The sequence below is a fragment of the Vipera ursinii genome, assembly GCF_947247035.1.
Source record: "Vipera ursinii genome assembly, chromosome: Z".
NCBI lineage: Eukaryota > Metazoa > Chordata > Lepidosauria > Squamata > Viperidae > Vipera > Vipera ursinii.
Genome location: NC_139517.1, coordinates 3882576 through 3905704, shown reverse-complemented (window position 1 = coordinate 3905704; position 23129 = coordinate 3882576). Strand labels below are relative to the sequence as shown.

The window sequence follows — 23129 nt, the reverse complement described above, 5'->3', positions numbered from 1 at the left end:
GTCGTGGACCCCCCACCCCCTCCTCTGCCGGGCTCCCCCTCCCCTCCTGCCCCTAAACCCAACTTCCAGCCCCCCCAGACAGAAGCAGCAGCCAGGCGGCGAGGAGGGGCGCCCACCTGCAGCGGGAAACGGGGTGGGGGGGGGGGGGCCGAAGGAGAAAGTGGGAAGAACGGAGAAAGGCAGGAACTAGGCGACCCCCACCCACCCCCACCACCCCCACCCCGTCCCCAAATTCGCCTACTTTGTCCCCTCCCCAGTCTTCTTTCCCCCCGCCGCCCCCTCCCCAACTCAAGATTGCCTAGATCACGTCCCCCTCCCGACCCACCCAACGACCCAGGACGGGGGAGGGGTTTTGTCTCTGCGCCCCCCCCAAATAAACCCCTCTGCACCCCCCCCCTTTGGGGGGTCTCCCCCTCCTCTTCCCTCCCCCCCCCGCACCCTCTCCAGCCCAGAAGTGACGGGACCTACCTGGGTCGGTGGGAGTCCGGGCAAGGGAGGAGGAGGAGGAGGAGGAGGAGGAAGAGGAGGAAGAAGAGGGAGGGTGGCGGCGGGGCGGCAAAGGGCAGGAGGAAGAAGGGAGCGCGGCAGGAGCGGCGACGGAGGGATGCGGGGCTGGCTCGTCTTCTGCGGCGCTGCCCGTCTGAGTCTCCCGCCTCCCTCGCTCGTCTTCTTCGGCTACTACGCCTTCCCCTCCCTCCCCTCCCCTCCGCTTTCTCCCCCTTTCTCCCTTCTGCCGTTGGGGGGGGGGCGAGTGGAGAGTGCATAGAGGTGCCCGAGTCAAAATTCAGGCTTGTGGGGGGGGGGAGAAAGAGCAACCGACGTTTCCCCCCCCCTCTCCCCAACGTCTGGCACTGCGACAACACTTTTCCCGACCCCGGGCAGCCCCCTCCTCACCTTCCTTGGGACTCTCTCTCTCTCTCCTCTGCTTCTCCCCCACCCCACCCCAGGAATCTCCTTCCAGGAGTCTGCTAGCCCCCCCTCCCCCTTTTCCCCTTCCTCAGCCTCCCCCCCCCGCCACTTGTGTCGGCATCTCCGCCTCACACCCCAAAACGTCAGCCCTTCGAGGTTGACCATCTGGGGAGGGGGTCGGAGTGTTTGTGGTCCTAGCTTCAACCCTGACCTCTATCCTGCCCCACTTTGGTTGCCTGGATGGTGAACCCCTATTTCTGACCCACTGAACCCCCCCCTTTTTCCTCTCTCTCTCTCTCTCTCTCTCTCTCTCTCTCTCTCTCTCTCTCTCTTTTCTAGGAATAGATATACCTTACACCCCGTTCCCCTTTCTTTCTCTCCCTCTGGAGGTGTTGTGGGGCCATCTCCCGCCCCCCCGCCTGAAAAAAAAATATCCTCCCAATCAAAGGACCCCTTTATTAATCTCAGACTTTTTCCCTCCGGGGTCTAGCTAGCCCCTAGAAAGCCCCCTCCCTCAAAAGTCCTTTCCCACCCACCCCCACCCCACTCCCCACCTCGATGACGCCTTTCTGTAAGGTTTCTCTGACTTCTCGGTGGATTTTAGGGAGCAACCCCCCCCCATTAAAAACTGGAAGAGCGAGGGCGCCTCTGAGCATGTACAAACTGCCCAGCAATCCTTTCTGTCCTTATATCCCCGGAAGGTGAATGAAGTGGGTTTTCTTGCAGGCAAAGAGCGAATTTAATAAACCCTGAATGGAGAGAAAAATGACCATTTATATATATATGTGTGTGTGTGTGTGTGTGTGTGTGTGTGTGTGTGTGTGTGTGTGTGTATATATATATATATATATATATATATATATATGTATATATGTGTATGTGTATGTGTATGTTTATGTGTATATGTATATGTATATATGTATATATATATATATATATATATATATATATATATATATATATATATATGTATGTATACATATATATATATATAAAGTATAAAATCTTCAAACACTGGGATGGATAAAAAACACTCGTTTATTGCTAAAAGATCATAATAAGCAACAAACGACTGTTTTTTATCCATCCCAGTGTTCGAAGACTTTATACTTTAAGTAAATATGCCTAGGATTCATATTTTTAAAATTATTAAGAATATATATATGACCATTTATATATATATATAAAATTTATTTTTCAATTGAAGGGCTTTCCAATTTTCTCAACTCTTCCTGGCTTCCCCCCCCCGCCACGCGCACACACACACACTCCATGTGAGTAAACAGCCCCCCCCTCCCGAAATTGTTTAACTGCAATTGCATTTTAATGAGCTTTTTAAAAATAAAAAATAAATAAAAATAAAAATTTAAGAGACCAGAAATGGGTGAAGGAGGCAGGAATTTGGCCTGTCTGCCAAATGGGGGGGGGGGGTGCCAAGAGAAAAGGAAAGACAATGGATCCATGGCCAATCTCTCTTCCCCCGCACCCCCCCTCTGAATTTAGAAGAGGGGGGGATCCCCAGAGGAAAACACCCCCCCTTTTTTTCTCCCTCCGTCTTAATGTGTCTAGGTTTGTTTTGTTCCCTGGATTATTCTCCAGGGAAGACTTTCTGAATTTCTAACAAGAGTTCGCATTAAAAAATTGATAGTGGAGTTTTAGGCCAGGCAGAATAAAATAGGAGCGTGGGGTTTTTTTTTATTGTTTGGGCGAGTGGGGGGAGGGGCAGAGAAGGGGTCTGGCCCCAGATAAGGGGGGGGTCAACACTCTGGCCCCAGATAAGGGAGGGGCCCTCTGCACCCCAAAAATAAGAGCACAGGTAGTTCTCGAGTTACAACCGTTCACCTAGTGACTGTTCAAAATGTATTTATTTAGGAAATGTATCTAGCTGTCTACTGGCTCACAACGAATCAAGGCAGCAAAAACCCGAAAACAACACAATACAGAAAGAAAAGATTAAAAAAAAAAACAATAACCCCCCCCTCACACACACACACAACACACACACACGCACAACACACACACAGAGTCAAATAAGCAATTAGAAGTAACAAAGGCACTGAAAAAGGGCACTTAGGACCGTTTTTCACACTTAACGACCCCGGTGCTCGCGGGATCCAATTTTGGATGCTTGGCAACGGACTCGTGTTTACGACGGTCGCGGCGTCCCCGTGTGTGTGTGATTGTGTGTGTGTGTGATGCGATTCCCCCTTTTGCGACCAGCTGGCAAGCGAAGTCAACGGGGGAAGCCCGATTCGCGGAATGACCATCTTACTAACTCAACAACTGCAAGGATTCACTTAAGGACGGTCAAATGGGGGCCAACCTCACTTCGCAACTGTCTCGCTGAGTGACGGGAAATTTGGGCTCGGTATTAGGAAAGTGAAGAAGCTGGAGAAGGAAGGACTCGAAATGAGCCAGAAGGGTAGCCCCCCCTAAATCAGGGTCCCCCCCAATCCTTGATGTGTGGGGGGGGGCTGAGCAGGATAACAGCCGTGGGGATGGGGAGAGCCTATGAGTCACCCTCCTTGTCGCCCCCCCCCACAGTGAGGCTTCTGGGATGTTCATTATTGGTCCGCTTTTAACGATCGATTGAGGTTTAATTAACTGGCGGCGATTATTTGAGGAAATTTAAATAGTGTAATTAACCTGCCAGGCCGGGGAGGGGGGTAAAACGGCTCTGGAAGAAAAAAGAGAGGCAGGACAAATCAGGAAGGAGGAGAAAGGTTGGGGGGGGTGTCTCAAAAGGGGTGGGGGAGACATTAACTCTTTCCCCTGAGTGTGTGTGTGGGGGGGGGGAGGGATTCCCATTTTTAATGGGTTTGGGGGTTTCATTTTGGGGAGGGGGGAGTCTGAGAAGGGGCACTGAGCAAATTGGGAAACCTGGGGGAGGAGCTAAAAGGAAGAAGAAAATCCCGTTCTTCCTCCCCCCCCCCAAAAAAAATTTCTTGAAGATGGTTGAGATCCTCGAGAAAGCAGAATAATAGAATTGCAGAATAACATAGTTAGAAGAGGCCTTGGAGGTCTTCTGGTCCAACCATCTGCTCAAGCAGGACCCTGGACCAAGGGATTGGTTGTCCAATCTCTTCTTTAAAAGGAGGAGGAGGAGGAGGAGGAGGAGGAGGAGGAGGAGGAGGAGGAGGAGGAGGAGGAGAACAGAGTTGGAAGGGACCTTGGAGGTCATCTAGTCCAGCCCCCTGCTCAGGCAGGCGACCCTATACCATTTCAGACAAATGGCGGTCCAGACTCTTCTTAAAAGCCTCCAGTGATGGAGCACCCACAATTTCTGGTGGCAAGCAGTTCCACTGATCAATTGTTCTCACCGTTAGCAAATTTCTCCTTAATTCAAGGCTGCTTCTCTCCTGGATTAGTTACCACCCGTCGCTTCTTTCCCCCCCACCCTTGATAATATTTAATTTATTCAATAAAAGTTAAAATACAAAACACCAAAACATGGGGGGGGGGAGAAAAAGAAAAAAAACCCACAACAAACAGGTCATTTTTTTAAAAAATGTCTTTAAAAAAGATTAACTGATATCGCAATTGCGACAGCATTTAGACTTATATAGCGCTTCACCGTGCTTTACTGACCTTTCAAGTCATTTACAGAGTCAGCCTATTCTCCCCCAAAACTGGGTCCACATTTTACCATAAGGTGAATACGTGTTAATCCATCCATTGTTTCTTGTCTTGCCTTCAGGAGCTTTGGAGAATATTATCAACCACTCCTGTTCTGTTCTGTTCTGTTCTGTTCTGTTCTGTTCTGTTCCGTTCCATTCCATTCCTCATTCTATTCTATTCTATTCTATTCTATTCTATTCTATTCTATTCTATTCTATTCTATTCCGTATTGTATTATTCTGTTCTATTCTGTTCTGTCCTGTTCTGTCCTGTTCCGTTCCTTATTTTATTATTCTATTCTATTCTATTCTATTCTATTCTATTCTATTCTATTCTATTCTATTCTATTCTATTCTATTCTATTCTATTCTATTCTATTCCGTATTGTATTATTCTGTTCTATTCTGTTCTGTCCTGTTCTGTCCTGTTCCGTTCCTTATTTTATTATTCTATTCTATTCTATTCTATTCTATTCTATTCTATTCTATTCTATTCTATTCTATTCTATTCTATTCTATTCTATTCTATTCTATTCTATTCCGTATTGTATTATTCTGTTCTATTCTGTTCTGTCCTGTTCTGTCCTGTTCCGTTCCGTTCCTTATTTTATTATTCTATTCTATTCTATTCTATTCTATTCTATTCTATTCTATTCTATTCTATTCTATTCTATTCTATTCTATTCTATTCTATTCCATTCCATTCCATTCCATATTTTCTATTCTATTCTATTCTATTCTATTCTATTCTATTCTATTCTATTCTATTCTATTCTATTTTATTCCATTCCATATTTTCTATTCTATTCTATTCTATTCTATTCTATTCTGTTCTGTTCTGTTCTGTTCTGTTCTGTTCTGTTCTATTCTATTCTATTCTATTCTATTCTATTCTATTCTATTCTATTCTATTCTATTCTATTCTATTCTATTCCATTCCATATTTTATTATTCTATTCTGTTCTGTTCCTTTCCGTTCCATTCCTCATTCTATTCTATTCTATTCTATTCTATTCTATTCTATTCTATTCTATTCTATTCTATTCTATTCTATTCTATTCTATTCTATTCTATTCTATTCTATTCCAGCAGGATTAGATCGAAGTGGGCAGAGCTGGAGAAAAGAAAAGGCGAAATAGAAGGGAATTTTGAAGGTGGGAGAAGAGGTCAAAGGTCAGGCCCGGGCTGGGTCCCTTTTCAGAAGTGACCCTCTTCCCGGGCTGCCCGCTCAGCAGATTTCCTGACCGATCCTTTTCACCGGGAAGAGGTGAAGGGGAACGAAGGAAGGGATAAAAATAGACCATACCTGGCGGGGAGAAAAAAAGTCAGCTTGGGCATGGGAAAAAGGAGATTTCTCCCCACCCTGCAAAGCCCCTCCCCCCAGCAGAAGGGCAGGCCATTTACTCAGCCCTCTTCCTCTTCCTCCTGCCTGCTGCCCCATAGCAAAGATTGGGCCCCTGATCCCCGCCAAAGCAGCTGGAATACCCCATGTGCCTTTTGGCAACCCCGATCTTCACCTCTGCAATGGGGGGCAGCTATGGATGGGAAGGGTGTTGGGGGGGTGTCAGGCCCCTGTTTTGTGGGCTGCAAGAGACGGCGACGGCCGAAAAGGGGAGAGCCAGAGGCCAAGAAGGGCCATTTCCAGGCCAAAATCCTTGCCCAAACGGTGAGTTTAAGCACATTTTGTTTGTTGCTGATGTTTCCATTCAGCTGTTTGGTGGTAGAGGCTGGTCTTCGACTTACGACAGCTCATTTAGTGACCGTTTCAAAGCTACGGGGGCACTGAAAAAAGGGGCTGGTGACTGCTTTTTACGCTTTAGTACCCTTGCAGCTTCTCCCTTGGAATGGAATGGAATGGAATGGAATGGAATGGAATAGAATAGAATAGAATAGAATAGAATAGAATAGAATAGAATAGAATAGAATAGAATAGAATAGAATAGAATGGAATGGAATGGAATGGAATGGAATGGAATGGAATGGAATGGAATGGAATGGAATGGAATGGAATGGAACGGAACGGAACGGAATGGAATGGAACAGAATAGAAAATATAGAACAGAACAGAACAGAACAGAACAGAACAGAACAGAATAGAATAGAATAGAATAGAATAACAGAGTTGGAAGGGATCTTGGAGGTCTTCTAGTCCAGCCCCCTGCTCAGGCAGGAAACCCCGTATCGCTTCAGACAAATAGTTGTCCAATCTCACCCCAAAAATGAGTTTTTAATACTTTGGGGCTTGCTGCCAAAACAGCTGGCCTTTAGTCTCAGGCAGGCCCCTGCACCCAATTTATTTATTTATTATTTATTTATTTATTTATTTAATTTGTATACCGCCCTTTTCCCGAAGGACTCAGGGCGGTGAACAGGGCAATACATATTAAAAAACAAGATACAAAAATTAAAAACGGTTAAACAACAATGCCCATGAATAAGTTAAAACACATTAAAAATAGATTAAAACAGATTAATACAACCCAACCCCATCCCATCAGGCAGAGGCCAGCTTGTTCAAAAAGGTAGGTTTTGAGATCGCGCCAGAAGGAGCGGAGGTCAGGTGCCATCCGGAGCTCGGCCGGAAGATGGTTTCATAAATCCGGCGCGCCCACAGAGAACGCCTTGTCCTTGCCCACCCCCACCCCCCACTCAAGTCATGGAGGTCTCTCATAGGAAGGGATCAAAAGAAGCAAATTTTGGAATCTGCAGAGGAAAACCATCGATGGAGGAACATATACATAGTCTACACCCTTATGCAGCTGCACTCTGGACCACTTGGGAGGGTGTGTGTGTGTGGGGGGTCTTTTTAGGGCCCTGGCTGGCAGGGGGGTGCGAAAGACGGAGGCCCTCAAAAGCCTTGCCAAACGTGCCTCGTTTGATTGCCGCCAGCCCCAACGCCAAACATCAGGATCCGAGAAGCAGGGATCGAAGATCTAGAATGCGGGTGGAAAAATTGGACGACAACTCCCATCCTCCTCCACGGAGCCTTGCCCGGGAAGGAAGGAAAATAGAACAGGCCGGGGAGGCGGAGAGGGGGCGCTTTGGGTTATGTGTAGGATGGAAAGAAAAAAAAAGAGGGCAAGGGGGCGAAAAGCAAGACAGATGGCTGGAAGCAGGAAAACGACACGGCCACAGCTGCAGATGTTCCTCTGGGGGGCCGAGTTGAGCATCTTGTGGTTCTGGAGCACAAACCAAGATCTTACTGGGGATGGAGGAGGGGGCGGGTTAGATGATGAAAGAGACCAAGTTCTGGGGGCAGAAATGTTGTCCCTTCTCGCTCGGCCCCTCTCCTTTGTCCAGTTTGCCCCCTTGGCCTGCCTTTTGTGTGTTTTTCTATCTAGGAATGTGTGAACTGCCTCTTTCCTTTGACCTGGTTGTGTGGAAGACCGGCGCCATCTATCGGCCAAGAAGGAAACAGCACCTGTGAGAAATCTTTGCCAGTTTTTTGTGGGTTTAAAAAAAAAATAAATTCCATTCTGTAAATCATCATCTGTCGTTGTGGTACTCGCCTGGATTGTCTGTGTGCAAATCCTAGCCGGAAATCTCTCTCGTGTGCATCGATCACGCCTCTCAATCCGGCCTTCTTTGCAGACCAGAACAGGAAAAATGGAAAGGAAAAAAAAAGACATGGATGCACACACACACACACACACCCCTCCCGAAAACTCTTTTAAGAAGGGAGGAAATATAAGTGCCAAAAAAGGGGAAAAAATGTTTCTTTATTCCACTTGGAGAGAGGGGAGGGAAAAAAAGAAGACTTTGCAGACTAATTCCAAGCCCAGCGCAAATCTTTTAAGTTTAGCCCTCGTGTTAAGACATTCAAGCTATATTTGGATCTTATTGGAACATTAAAGCTAATCGTGTTTATGTAAGTTTCTAAACAGTATTAAGGCATCAAGCCAGTTTTCCAGCTAAGGTTTTTGAAGCTTATTTTTCATCCTCACTATGAGGTGTTTATTAACACTGTGGCCTAATTCTGCAACCCCTGCGTTCAAAATATCCCTTTTTCTTGAAATATTTTTTTCTGCCTTTAATTTCCTTTACATGTGAACTCCCAAAAGTCTCACTAATGAAGGCAAATATACGTGTCCAAGGATAACGTGGCAGGATCTAATCTGGGTTGGTCACCGGGACCAGGTCTTGTCTTGCAAGCTTTGGGACTCATGCTGGAGGCCATCCTCAGGAAACCTCTAACAGTGTGGGGGCTATTCTGTGTGTGGTACAGGTAGTCCTCGACTTATGACCACAATTGAGCCCAAAATTTCTGTTCTTGATACATTTTATCAAGATAATGATTTAACAGCTAACCGTAAAATGTAATGATGGGAATGACTCAGCAGGGTCTGAGTCTCTTTAAGAGCCTTTGTATAAAAGGGAAGGTTCCGTGGATGTGTTCTCTCTTCAGTTTCCTGCTTAACTGTGGTGTGTTGGATCCTGCTGTATTAGCACGTGTATGTATAATTATTCCTGGTGTATGATATTGTAGACAGTATAAGTTAAACCACCATTTAATATAGACCAGTTTACTGTGTTTACTCCTGGATTATCTCGCGGAATAAGTGGGCACGCTATGACACATTTGTTAAGTGAGTTTTGTCCCATTCTACGACCTTTCTTGCCGCAGTTGTTAAGTGAATCGCTGCCATTGGTAAGTTAGTAACCTGGGTGGTTCAGCGAATCCAGAACGGTCGCAAAAGGGGATCACATCACCTTGCGACACAGCAACGGTCATAAATATGAACCAGTTGCCACGCATTTGGATTTGATCGAGTCATCCTGGGAAGCTGCAGAGGTCATAATTGTGGGGCCCGTTTCCCAGGCTTCAATCACTTCCCTGGCTGTTTTTGTCCCTGCTTGGCCAACAATCGTAGTAGCTGCAAAACAGAAGCCTTAAAGCACACTCTCTGCTGGAGAAAGTCTGAAAACTTGTAAGATTACATCTCTGGTCCTGGTGACCGATCCAGATTGGATCTCAAAAGTCTATTTCCTGTTTTGCTTAATGTTGGTTTTGCTTGGGCAGGTAAGGTTGTTTGCCGAATTGTGTACTCCGTGCTCAATTTTCGGGTGACCGAGCTAAACTCTGGAATTCATGAAATCAAAATCGGCTGGCCGAGCTATTTTGACGGTTAAATGGCCCGACTGAAGGGAGATGCTCTCATTTTGCTGGGTTGGTTGCCTGCCTCTTGAAAAACAGTCTGAACGGCACAGACCACAATAGGAAAACAAACAAACAAAAATGTTTTTAATCCGTTTTGTTTTACAGTTTTAATATGATTTTATAGGTTTTAACTGCCCAGGGTTGGCTAGAAGAGGGATGGCTTTAGAAATGTTTCAAATAAATATGTAAAATATAATAAAATACTCAAGCGTTCCGGGCAACCAAGGTTCTTTTTTTAAAGGACCCTTTTCTGCATTAAAGGGATGCGGTGGCTCAGTGGGTTAGGACGCTGAGCTTGTCGATCAGAAGGTCGGCAGTTTGGTAGGTCGAATCCCGAGTGCCGCGTAACAGAGTGAGCGCCTGTTACTCGTCCCAGCTTCTGCCAACCTTAGCAGTTCGAAAGCACATAAAAATGCAAGTAGAAAAATAGGGACCACTCCGGTGGGAAGGTAACAGTGTTCTGTGCGCCTTTGGCGTCTAGTCATGCCGGCCACATGACCACGGACAAGCGCTGGCTCTTCAGCTTTGAAACGGAGAAGAGCACCGGCCCCTAGAGTTGGAAACGACTAGCACGCATGTGCAGGGGAACCTTTACCTTTTCTGCATTAATACGAGCCATTCGGGGGGGGGGGTCCTCACGTGTTCTCTGAGCTTGGTTGGGTTCCTGCAGATGTTTCACGATCCAACTAGGCAACATCAGCAGTGCTAGAAGGGAGTGGGGCTTACTCTCTGTTTACACGCTAGTGGCTTGCCCTTTTAAGTGTTGGTGGGTGTTCTTAGTGGCTGTTGTTTACTGTTTGACTGTCTTGAGTTGGTAGAGCCTTTGTTTGGATTTTGTTTACCAAACGCCACTCCCCGATGTCGTTACCTAGGTGGGCCATGAAACGTCTGCAAGAAAACCGCCCAGCTCAGACAGCAACAAAGACCCCACATTCCTCCTCCTTCTTCTCCCCAACTCCACATACCCGTCTCTTCTAGCATCAATCTTCCTCCTCCACTCCGCAAACCTCACTCCCTTGTAGCACCGATGTTACCCAGCTGAATCGCGAAATCTCTCTGAGAAAACGGCCCAGTTTAGAGAGTAGCGAGAAGCCCACATTCCTCCTCTCCCCTTCCTCCACTCCACATACCCCAGTCTCTTCTAGCGCTGACGACGTTACCTAGTTTGGTAATGAAATGTCTGCAGGGAACCAACCAGGCGGAGAGAGCACCAAGGACCCCCACAGTTCAACCGCGAGCGACAAATACTCTCTAGGTACAAACCGAACTGCTGGCTTGGGAAGAAATTCCACCGCATTGCTAGAGGTGTGTGTGTGTGTGTGTGTGTGTGTGTGTGTGTCTCCCTTCCCTTTTGGGAAAACCCAACGAGAGCCCTACTACGCACCAGGGTAGGATTTAAGTGTCCTTTTTGCAAGAGGATAGGAAACGAATTTTTCCCACAACGGCGGCGGTCTCTCCTTTCTCCGCGTGCCCCCCCAAAAGAAAGCAGGACAGCCGCTTTAAAACTAACGCCATCTCTTTATTATGCTCTCTTTTCCTGTATCATCAGAAGAATAAAAAAAACATTTTCCCAAAATAAAATACAAATCAACGGGAAGGACACTGGCTCCAGAAGAGGGGAGCAGGAGGGGGGGGGGGTTTCAGGAATCAAACTTATCCCCACCTTAGGGGGAAGGAGGGGGCAGAGCCCCACCACTTTGGCCACCCGCCATGCCGGGCCCCTCTCGGCCTTTCCAGTGGTGGACAAAGAAACTCACGCTCCCCTTGTTCTTCCTTACTAGGAGCTCCATTTTTTTTGGGGGGGGGGGAGGGGAAGTGCCCCCAACCACCAACTCCCCCCTCTTCCCCGCTGAAGGTCAAAAGAAAGGCTGGGGAAATAGCTCAGCGGCGCCCCCCTCTGTCCTGTACAGGCGTGCTCCGACTCCGACTCCGGCTGTGGCGGCTTTTGGCCTCGCGCCGTTCGCGGTCTCCTCCTCGGCCGCCGCGTTCGCCCCCTCGGCTGGCCCCACCGCCGCTGGTGGCATTGGGGCGCTCGCGTTCCCGCTCTCTGCTGTGTTCCCGCCGCTTGTCACGCTCGGCTTGGCGGTTGCGTTCTCGCTGACGGGCCTCCTCGGCTTCCAGCTCTTTGCGCCGGCGTTCCCGTTCTCGGGCGCGAGCCGCTCGTTCGGCCTGTTTCTGGACACACTGCGAGGAAAGAAACCGGGAGGGAAGAGCAATGGTGAAAGGACTGCCCCTGCACGGGTAGTCCTCGACCTACGGCCACTGAGTCCCAAATTTCTGTGGCTTAAGCGAGACAGTTGTTAAGTGAATCCGTTGCAGTTGTTAAAAAGTTAGAACAGTTGCAAATCCTCAACTTACAACAGTTCACTTAATGAAGTTACACGGGACTGGGAAAAGGGACTTGGGTGGCCGTTTCCCACACTTGACGACCGTTGCAGCACACCCCCCGAGTCACGTGATCAAACTTCAGATGATTGGCAACCGACTCACAGTTACGACAAGCTGCCGCGTCCTGGGGTCGGGCGGTCCATTTCTTGCTACCTCCTCGCAAGGCAACGGTCAATGAGGGCACGGCTTTGCTCTCTTTAACAAGCGCAGGGATGCACTTAGCAAGCGTGGCATGAAAGGTCGGGAAACGGGGGCCCAATTCAGTTGACAGCCGCCTCGCTTAGCCAACAAGAGTTTGCGGGGGGGGAGGAGTTCAACTGTGGTCGTAAGCCGAGGACTGCCCATTAACTGCATCCACCCATTTGTCCCGACTGCATCTTGCGGAGTTTCTCAGCCCCCAAGTGTGGAAGGAACCAAGAAACCACATTTTGAGCCCTTACGGTCACCCCGGCTGGGGTCCGTCCCTTCTCACCTGGATGTCGGTGAGGGGCAGCCAGTAAATGCAGGGGGCCGCCTTGGTTTTACGGAAGAGATCGTCCAGCAGCTTCGCCGGCGGTTCCTCCTGCGTTTTCTCTGTCGGGGAAAAAAGGAAGAGAGTTAGGTTGAAGCTCGGCCCTTTTCCTGCTGAATCCCAAAGGTGCTTTTTTTTTTTTTTCCCCCAGGAGGCACCCGGACTTTCTTCCTTTTTCTTCGAAGACCGTTTCGCTTCTGGTCCAAGAAGCTTCTTCAGCTCTGATTGGATGGTGGGGAAATGGAAGGATTTATGTTCCTTGCAAAGTGCGTATAGTCAAGGCTACGGTCTTCCCAGTTGCAATGTATGGCAGTGAAAGTTGGACCGTAAGGAAGGCTGAGCGCCAAAGAATGGAGGCCTTTGGACTATGGTGCTGGAGAAGATTCCTGCGAGTCCCTCGGACTGCAAGGCGATCAAACCGGTCAGTCCTAGAGGAGATCCACCCTGACTGCTCTTTAGAAGGCCAGATCCTGAAGCTAAAACTCAAATCCTTTGGCCACCTCATGAGAAAGAAGGACTCACTGGAGAAGAGCCTCATGCTGGGAAAGATGGAGGGCAATAGAAGAAGGGGACGACAGAGAATGAGGTGGCTGGATGGAGTCACTGAAGCAGTAGGCGTGAGCTTAAATGGACTCCAGAAGATGGTAGAGGACAGGAAGGCCTGGAGGAACGTTGTCCACGGGGGTCGCGATGGGTCAGACACGACTTTGCAGCTAACACCAACAATGTTCCTTGCAAGCCATTGGTCATTTGCATTCTTTCAGAGAGCCGTTGAGGCCACTGGGAGGTTTGTCTGTGTCTTCAGGGTCACCTGAAGGGTGCAAATGGGTGTGTGTGGAGCCTTCTTTGGCTGCAGGATTGTTTTTGCACCCTCCAAACACACACACACACACACACACACACACACACACACACACACATGCACCCCGAAGACGTAGCTAAACCTCCCAGTGGCCTCTGAAAGGATGCAAACGACCAGCTTGTCTGCAAGCAGCATAAATCCTTCCATTCCCCACCGTCCAGTCGAGAGCTGGAGAAGCTTCTTGGACCAGAAGCGAAACGTCTTCCAAGAAAAACAAGTCCAGTTGCCTCCTGGGAAAAACAAAACAAAACAAAAAAAAAGCGCCTTTGGGACGACTCTTGACGTGGATGATTTGAGAATCTCCACTGACGTTTTTTTCTCTGCTGAGTTTTTGCCAAGGGGCTGGAGAAGGCGGCTTGCCATAGCTCGGCCATCGAAAAAGGCAACGCCTGGTTAAACCCACAACACACACACACACACACACACACACACACACACACAGAGCACCGTTATACCTACGTCCGTAGTCCCTCAAAAGTGCTTTTCAAAAAAAAAAAAAAAAAAAAAACCAACTGGGCTTTCTTGGTTTTGCAATAGTGGCGTATGTATCTGTCGCTCGGGTGTAGGATGAGGGCGAAAGTTCGTCCTCGGAGCTGGTGGGCTGGTTCCTGAACGTAGCCTGGTTAAGGAAACGTTCGGAATCCAACCCAGAAGCTCAGACAACCATACTTCCCCCCCACACACACCCTCATCTTACACTTGGGTTTTGGGGGGTTTTTTTTTGGTCTTCCTGGAAAACATTTCGCTTCCCCTCCCAAGAAGCTTCTTCGGTTCTTTAGAAAAGCTTCTTTGAAAAAGGTTTTCAAAAATGGCGATTAAAATTTATTGTGTGTGTGGGGGTGTGTGTGCAGTATGTAAGCGGGTATATAGCGTGGGTGCGTGTTGTGTAATGGGAATGGGTAGAGAGATACTTTGTCTGGAGAACAGGCGACAGAAATTTTGTTTTTTTTTAATGTGGGTCGATGCACTCGCGCTAAAAAAAAAATGACAATCAAAGTTGCTTTACCTTATTTGGAACCGAAAGGCTTTCCAAGTGGAAAACACACACACACACACACACACACACCAAGGAAGTCCTGTTGTTTTTTTTGAAAAAGGATCTAGCAGGAAAGTCCACTTTGAAGTAGAACCAGGCTTAAAACTTAAAAAGCTGAGCCTCCAAGCAGGAGAGCACATTCTCTAGGGATGTTGGGTTGGGGGGGGCTGCCCAAACCTCCCTCCGACTTCCATGCCTAAGGCGGGACTAGAACTCTCCGTCTCCTGGTGATTGGCCCAAAGTCACCCAGCCGGCTTTCATGCCTGAGGCGGGACTAGAACTCTCCGTCTCCTGGTGATTGGCCCAAAGTCACCCAGCTGGCTTTCATGCCCAGGGTGGGACTAGAACTCTCTGTCTCCCGGTTTCTATGTCTCCCTTGTGCACCAGGCCAAACTCTCTCGCCTGTTACCTTTCTTCTCAGCTTTCTTCTCCTTCGATTTGGGCCGCTCCTTGCGGCGTCTCTCTCGGGACCGGGAGCGAGAGCGGGGGCCCTCGCGCACCTTGTCCCGGTCCCACTCCCGCTCCGCCAGGGTCCTCTCCCGACGTTCCATCTCTCGCTCCCGTTCGGCCCACTGCTCCCGAACGGCCGCCTCCCGCTCCCGGGCCTCCGAGCGCCGGGACAGCTCCCGTTCCCCCCGGGGGGTCGGGCCCACCCCGGGGAAGGTGGGCGCTTCATCTGCCTTGGCCTCGACGGGGCGGTCGGTCAGGAGACCCCGATGGAAGTCCAGCTGAGGAAGAGACGGGAAGAGCAGGCGAAGGTAAGCTATCCGAGGTACAAACTCAAAAGATACTCGCGGGAAAGCTAAGAGGCATTGTCTCGGGGAAATCAATTTGACAGGCAGTCCTCGGCTTATGACCATAACTGGGTCTGGGGTTTCCCTTGCCTATGGGGATTAATTATGTGAGTCACGTCCTATTTTATGACCTCTTTTCTTGAGGTTGTTAAGCAAAGCAGATGGCTGTTCAGCGAATCCAGCCTCCCCGTTTGCCGGAAGCCCAAGGACGACGCAAATGACTGCAACGCTTGTAAAATTTACGCCGGCACCCAGTTTGGATTTTTTTTCAATCACGCGACGCTGCCGCCAGAGTTGCGACTGCGGAGACGGGTGGCGAGTCCCCGTTTTCAACAGTACGTCTGAGTGGTGGCTAAGGGAATGGTCGTAAGCTGAGGACTACCTGTACTTTCTTCCGACTCCGGAGGGACAGTGGCAACCTGCGGAAGCTGACGGAGTGGAGCAGAGGAATGGCTCCAGTTCTCTTTTGGCCGTTACCGGTTCAGTCCTCGGCTTACGATCACAGTGGAGTCCAAAATTGATGTCGGGAAGAGAGACATTACGTTTTGCCACATTTTACGACTTTTCTTGCCAGAGGGGTTAAGTGAACCACTGCGGTTGTTAAGCTAGTCACACGGTTGTTAAGTGAATCTGGCTTCCCCTGTGGGCTTTGCTTGTCGGAAGGTTGCAAAAGGGGATCCCGCGACACACACCCCCCCGGGACGCTGCAACCGGTCATAAAAAGTGAGTCAGTTGTCAAGCATCCGAAGGTAAAATCGCGTGACCGTGGGGATGCAGCAACGGCCATAAATTGTGAAAAATGATCACAAATCACTTTTCTTTGGCGCCGTTAACTTGGAACAGTCACTAAGTGAGCTGTCGTAAGTCGAGGGCTACCTGTATCGCTAACAGCCAGAGAGACGTGTCTTCTGCAAACCCACCATTTTCGGAGCATGTTCTACCTGTTTCGTTTTCTTGCACCGAGCTCCAGGGCACGGGGGGACAGAGACCACCACCCCTTCCTAATGTTGGATCCCTCCCCACATGCCCCACGTCCTTCCTCCCCGTGGGCTTCCGTACCTCATCCTGCTCCACAAAATCTGCCGATAAAAACTTGGGGTTAGACTGCGGCCACTTGACCCCGTGGAGGGCGTTTCGCGTCGCGACGGCTTCTTCCACTGTTGAATACTGAAAGGCAATATTGGGGGAAGAGAGAAAAAGGAGAGAGGGAAGGGAAAAGGGAGAGGGGGAAAAGAGAGACAGAGAGGGAGAGGGAGAGGAAAGCGAGAGGTAGAGAGGCAGAGAGGGGGAGGGGGAGACAGAGGGGGAGGGAAAGACAGGGAGAGAGAGGGAAGGTCAGAGAGACAGGGAGAGGGAGGGGGAGGGAGGGAGACAGGAGAGAGAGAGGGAGGGAGAGACAGAGGGAGTCAGGGAGGGAGAGAGACAGAGAGGGGGAGGGAGAGAGAGGGAAGGTCAGAGAGACAGAGGGGGAGGGAGACAGGGAGAGGGAGGGAGAGAGGGGGAGACAGAGAGGGGGAGGGAGGGAAGGTCAGAGAGACAGAGGGGGAGGGAGAGACAGGGAGAGGGATGGAGACAGAGAGGGGAGGGACAGACAGGGAAGGTCAGAGACAGAGGGGGAGGGAGAGACAGGGAAGGTCAGAGAGACAGAGGGGGAGGGAGAGACAGGGAGACAGAGGGAGAGAGGGGGAGGGAGGGAGAGGGAGGGAGGGAGAGACAGAGGGGGAGAGAGACAGAGGGAGACAGGGAGGGAGACAGAGAGGGGGAGGGAGAGAGAGGGAAGGTCAGAGAGACAGAGGGGGAGGGAGAGACAGAGAGAGGGAGAGAGAGAGGGAGGGAGAGACAGAGAGGGGGAGGGAGAGACAGGGAAGGTCAGAGAGACAGAGGGGGAGGAAGAGACAGGGAGACAGAGGGAGAGAGGGGGAGGGAGGGAGAGGGAGGGAGGGAGAGACAGAGGGGGAGAGAGACAGAGGGAGACAGGGAGGGAGACAGAGAGGGGGAGGGAGAGAGAGGGAAGGTCAGAGAGACAGAGGGGGAGGGAGAGACAGAGAGAGGGAGAGAGAGAGGGAGGGAGAGACAGAGAGGGGGAGGGAGAGATGTATGTTTCCAACCATTTCTCCCTCCTGCTCCCCAAATCCTGAAGAAAGCTACTCGGAGGAGAAGCGAAACGTTTTCAAGAGGACAAACCCCACCCCACCCCACCCTCCAAAAAAGCCCAGTTGCTTTTTGACAAAGCACCTTTGGGACAACCGTGACTCCGGGGGGGGGGGGGGGGAGGAAATTGGGAATCCCTGTAGACATTCCGCCCCCCCTCCCCCGCCCCCCCGAATGGAAAGCTTGCTTTAAAAATCCTGCCTAAGTTCCCTTTAAACCGGGACAGGTATTTTGCACCGAGCAGCGCTGACGAACGAGCCCGGACAATTTGGGGCCAATCCTCGCCCTCTTAGCTTGAGCCTTAAAAGGCACCTACCTGGCTCTGAACAGAGCTTTCCATAGAGAGGCAGACTTTTTCTGGAAAGGAGAATTTCTGGAGGAAGGAAGGAAGGAAGGAAGGAAGGAAGGAAGGAAGGAAGGAAGGAAGGAATGGAGACGAGAACACCTGCAAAGACTCACGGTGACGTAGCAGTGCGATTTGATCTTGTCGATCCAAAAAGCCTCCTCGACCAGTGTGCCCGTCCGGCCCAGAAGCTCCTTCAGTTGACCCAGGGTGAAGGGCCTCACCTGCCCGCGTGGACAAACACCCAGGGATTAAGAAAGGCCCCCAAAGCCCCCCCCCCAAAAAACACTCTTCCCAAATAAGAGGGTCCCTGGTGCTCTCTGAGCTTGGCTTGTTTTCTTGCAGACGTTTCATGACCCAACTAGGGAACGTCATCAGTGCTAGAAGGGAAGAGGAGGAGGAGGGGGACTGTGGGGTCCTTGGCGCTCTCTCGAGTTTGCGTGTTTGTTTTTTTTTTGCAAACGTTTCGTGACCTAACTAGGGAACGTCATCAGTGCTAGAAGGGAAGAGGAGGAGGAGGGGGACTGTGGGGTCCTTGGCGCTCTCTCGAGTTTGCGTGTTTTGTTTTGTTTTTGCAAACGTTTCGTGACCTAACTAGGGAACGTCATCAGTGCTGGTAAAAGAGTGCTGTAGATTGAGGGCAAGAGAAGAAGGGGACGACAGAGAACGAGGTGGCTGGATGGGAGGCACTGAAGCAGGAGGCGTGAGCCTAAAGGGACTCCAGAAGATGGTGGAGGACAGGAAGGCCTTGGAGGAACGTGGTCCGTGGGGTCGCGATGGGTCGGACCCGACTTTCGCAACTAACAACAACAACAAGAAGTAAGAATTGCTGTTTGCTGTCGGTTTATATTCCGGTTGATATTGCCTATCTGGGTGGGTGGGTGGGGGTGTTAGGGATTCTTCAATCGGGCCGTTTACTAACGGCTCTTTCGCAGTTTCTCGACCGGGGTGTTGCTAGCTAGATGTTTGGGTCTGAAACTGACCTTGGAGTTAATCTATGCTGGAGGCCTTTTCTCTTTGGGGGTCGGCTCAGGAGTAGGCAACCTTGGCTCTTTTAGGACTCGGGGACTTCAACTCCCAGAATTCCTGAGCCAGCCACGCTGAGGAGAAAGGGTGAGGTTTCCAAGCTGAGCCAGGCTGGCTCAAGAATTCTGGGAGTTGAAGTCCACGAGTCCTAAAAGAGCCAAGGTGGCCTACCCCTGACCTAGGCCTAATAATAATAATAATAATAATAATAATAATAATAATAATAATAATAATTATTATTATTATTATTATTATTATTATTATTATTATTATTATTATTATTATTATTATTATTATTATTTTATTTGTATACCGCCCTTCTCCTGAAGGACTCAGGGCGGTGAACAGGGCAAACATAAAAATACAAAGATACAAAAGTTAAAAAAGAATTAAAAACAATGCCCAAGCTAAAATGAAGGCTACTGCTAAGCCTGTAAGCCGCCCTGAGTCTTGGGAGAAGGGCGGGATATAAATGGAATTAAAATAAATAAAAATAAAATAAAACAATGAATAAATACCGTATATACTTGAGTATAAGCCGACTCGAGTATAAGCCGAGACCCCCAATTTCACCCCCAAAAACTGGAAAAAGTTATTGACTCGAGTATAAGCCGATCCGCCGTTCTGCAAGCCTCTGCCGCCAGCAGAGGCTCGATCCGCCATTTTGCAAGCCTGAATACACAGGAATACCCTGTGTGGCCGCGGCTCGTCGGCAGGTCTCCGTTCCTCCTGCCGACCTTTGGGGAGGTTTGGGCGCCTCCCCAAACCTCCCCAAACCTCGGCAGGTCTCCGTTCCTCCGCGCAGACCTGCCGACCTTTGGGGAGGTTTGGGCGCCTCCCCAAACCTCGGCAGGTCTCCGTTCCTCCGCGCAGACCTGCCGACCTTTGGGGAGGTTTGGGCGCCTCCCCAAACCTCGGCAGGTCTCCGTTCCTCCTGCCGACCTTTGGGGAGGTTTGGGCGCCTCCCCAAACCTCCCCAAACCTCGGCAGGTCTCCGTTCCTCCTGCCGACCTTTGGGGAGGTTTGGGCGCCTCCCCAAACCTCTGCAGGTCTCCGTTCCTCCGCGCAGACCTGCCGACCTTTGGGGAGGTTTGGGCGCCTCCCCAAACCTCCCCAAACCTCGGCAGGTCTCCGTTCCTCCTGCCGACCTTTGGGGAGGTTTGGGCGCCTCCCCAAACCTCCCCAAACCTCGGCAGGTCTCCGTTCCTCCTGCCGACCTTTGGGGAGGTTTGGGCGCCTCCCCAAACCTCCCCAAACCTCGGCAGGTCTCCGTTCCTCCTGCCGACCTTTGGGGAGGTTTGGGCGCCTCCCCAAACCTCGGCAGGTCTCCGTTCCTCCTGCCGACCTTTGGGGAGGTTTGGGCGCCTCCCCAAACCTCGGCAGGTCTCCGTTCCTCCGCGCAGACCTGCCGACCTTTGGGGAGGTTTGGGCGCCTCCCCAAACCTCCCCAAACCTCGGCAGGTCTCCGTTCCTCCTGCCGACCTTTGGGGAGGTTTGGGCGCCTCCCCAAACCTCGGCAGGTCTCCGTTCCTCCGCGCAGACCTGCCGACCTTTGGGGAGGTTTGGGCGCCTCCCCAAACCTCCCCAAACCTCGGCAGGTCTCCGTTCCTGTTTGGGGAGGTTTGGGCGCCTCCCCAAACCTCCCCAAACCTCGGCAGGTCTCCGTTCCTCCGCGCAGACCTGCCGAGGTTTGGGGAGGTTTGGGGAGGCGCCCAAACCTCCCCAAACAGGAACGGAGACCTGCCGAGGTTTGGGGACGTTTGGGGAGGCGCCCAAACCTCCCCAAAGGTCGGCAGGTCTGCGCGGAGGAACGGAGACCTGCCGAGGTTTGGGGAGGCGCCCAAACCTCCCCAAACAGGAACGGAGACCTGCCGAGGTTTGGGGAGGTTTGGGGAGGCGCCCAAACCTCCCCAAACGTCGGCAGGTCTGCGCGGAGGAACGGAGACCTGCCGAGGTTTGGGGAGGTTTGGGGAGGCGCCCAAACCTCCCCAAACAGGAACGGAGACCTGCCGAGGTTTGGGGAGGTTTGGGGAGGCGCCCAAACCTCCCCAAAGGTCGGCAGGAAGAACGGAGACCTGCCGAGGTTTGGGGAGGTTTGGGGAGGCGCCCAAACCTCCCCAAACAGGAACGGAGACCTGGGGAGGTTTGGGGAGGCGCCCAAACCTTCCCAAACGTCGGCAGGTCTGCGCGGAGGAACGGAGACCTGCCGAGGTTTGGGGAGGCGCCCAAACCTCCCCAAAGGTCGGCAGGAGGAACGGAGACCTGCCGAGGTTTGGGGAGGCGCCCAAACCTCCCCAAAGGTCGGCAGGAGGAACGGAGACCTGCCGAGGTTTGGGGAGGTTTGGGGAGGCGCCCAAACCTCCCCAAAGGTCGGCAGGAGGAACGGAGACCTGGGGAGGTTTGGGGAGGCGCCCAAACCTCCCCAAACGTCGGCAGGTCTGCGCGGAGGAACGGAGACCTGCCGAGGTTTGGGGAGGCGCCCAAACCTCCCCAAACGTCGGCAAGTCTCCGTTCCTCCGCGCCCTGCCTGCCTGCTTCTTTCCGCTGCGGAAAGAAGCAGGCAGGCAAGGCGCGGAGTTTGGGGAGGTGCGCGCGCACCTCCCCAAACCTCCCCAAACTTCGGCAGGTCTCGGACGGCGGTGGCTTGGGAGAGGTGCGGGCGATCCCGGAAGCACCAAAGCCTCGGCCGCGCACAAGTCCTCGGTAAGTTTTTTTTGTTGACTGGAGTATAAGCCGAAGTGGAATTTTTCAGCCCAAAAAGTGGGCTGAAAAATTCGGCTTATACTCAAGTATATACGGTATATTAAAAACAACAATAAAATCCCAACCCATCCCCCATCAGGCCAGGCCGGCTTGTTCGAACAAATAAGTCTTCAGATCGCGTCGGAAGGAGCGAAGGCCGGGCGACATCCGGAGCTCAACCGGCAACCGATTCCATAAATCCGGGGCGCCCACAGAGAAGGACCTCGTGGACTTCAACTCCCAAAATTCCTGAGCCAGCCACACTGAGGGGAAAGGGAGAGGTTTCCAAGCTGAGCCAGGCCAGCTGAGGAATTCTGGGAGTTGAAGTCCACGAGTCGTAAAAGAGCCCCAAGGTGGCCTACCCCTGGGCTGGCTGATTGGCGCCCTTCGCATCACAATCTGCAGAGGTTTATTAATATCGAGGCCTCGACCGATGGCTTGATTTGTCAAAGGGTTGCCTGGCTTCTAGAAATGCCCTGGCAGGTTTGGATCAGAACCGGTCTAGAATTACCGTCGCATTTCCCCCCCCCCAACTGAAAACCACAGTTAACTCTCTCTCTCTCTATGTTGCAGAAATTAAAAAAAAAAAAGAATTTCCGTCAGGCCCTTTGGGGTTGGCCAAACGACTCACCAGGTTGCAGATGTGAACGATGCAGCTGACCTTGCCGCGGGGTGGGGAGGGGACCTGGGCCGTGCGGACGGGGTCGTCGATGGTGATGGAGACCCCGGAGCGCTGCTGGCTGATGGACCGCCGGGTGAGCGTGTCGCTCAGCGTGACTGCGGGACGAAGGAAGGCAGACAAGTCAACAGGTGACGCTCTTTACCTGTAAGGCCAATCGCTTCGCCTCTTCTGCCAGTCATCTACCCCCCCCCCAGGGTACCTTTTTTGACTTCGTGCTCTACCGGCAGAGGCAGGACCACCGTCTCTACCGCGGCAACAGGCGCCACCTCCGGCTGTTCTTCCTCGTGGACCTTCTCCTCTTCCTCCTCCTCCTCTTCTTCTTCCTCCCCTTGGCCATTCTCTTGCCCTTCGACGGGGACCACCTGTGATGGGAAAGGGGGGGTGTAGGGTGGGACAGAGGTTTCTAAGCAGCCAGGGACCAAGGTGAGCTTGAGAAAAAGACCTTTTTTTAATAAACATGATCAATGCTGGTCTAAACCCAATTTTTGGGGGGACCCCCCCCCAGCTTTTCTCCATCCCGAGATCTTCGTGTTGCGGACGAGACGAAGAAGCGTCTTCCGTTCTTCTCTTCGGTTCAGGGATAGCAGAGAACAATCGAATGTTTGCACAGAGCATGTTCCAACGGGTTTCTAGTCCTCGTGAGCACGTGGAATAGAAATGTTTCTGTGTGTGTGTGTGGGGGGGGGGGTCCCTTCGAGGCCTCTAAGCTGGGTTGTTTTTTCATTTTTCTTTTAAATCTCAAATTTTTTTGGTTAATTCAGATTAAAATAGAAAAGAGGGGGGGGAATTAAGAGTCAAAAGAAAACCGGACAAGAACATTAAAAAAAAAGTGAATTAAAAATATAAAAAACCCGAAACATATATTATATCCCCTACAATGAACACTGATGAATCGATTCCAACAATAATA

General features: G+C 51.0%; 1 protein-coding gene across 3 annotated transcripts in view; it reads right to left on the bottom strand.

Annotated features, from left to right (window-relative positions):
- Positions 1–11182: 11182 nt before the first annotated feature.
- ACIN1 (apoptotic chromatin condensation inducer 1) overlaps positions 11183–23129 on the bottom strand; it is a 57561-nt gene continuing 45614 nt past the window's right edge. For all 3 annotated transcript variants that reach the window (XM_083377636.1, XM_083377637.1, XM_083377638.1), the window contains 7 exons: positions 22419–22581; positions 22169–22314; positions 17886–17993; positions 16335–16442; positions 14891–15209; positions 12545–12645; positions 11183–11868 (listed from right to left, as the gene is read on the bottom strand). In XM_083377636.1, the coding sequence (XP_083233762.1) occupies positions 11566–11868; positions 12545–12645; positions 14891–15209; positions 16335–16442; positions 17886–17993; positions 22169–22314; positions 22419–22581 (1248 nt within the window). In that variant the 3' untranslated portion in view covers positions 11183–11565. The remainder of the gene's footprint in view (positions 11869–12544; positions 12646–14890; positions 15210–16334; positions 16443–17885; positions 17994–22168; positions 22315–22418; positions 22582–23129) is intronic.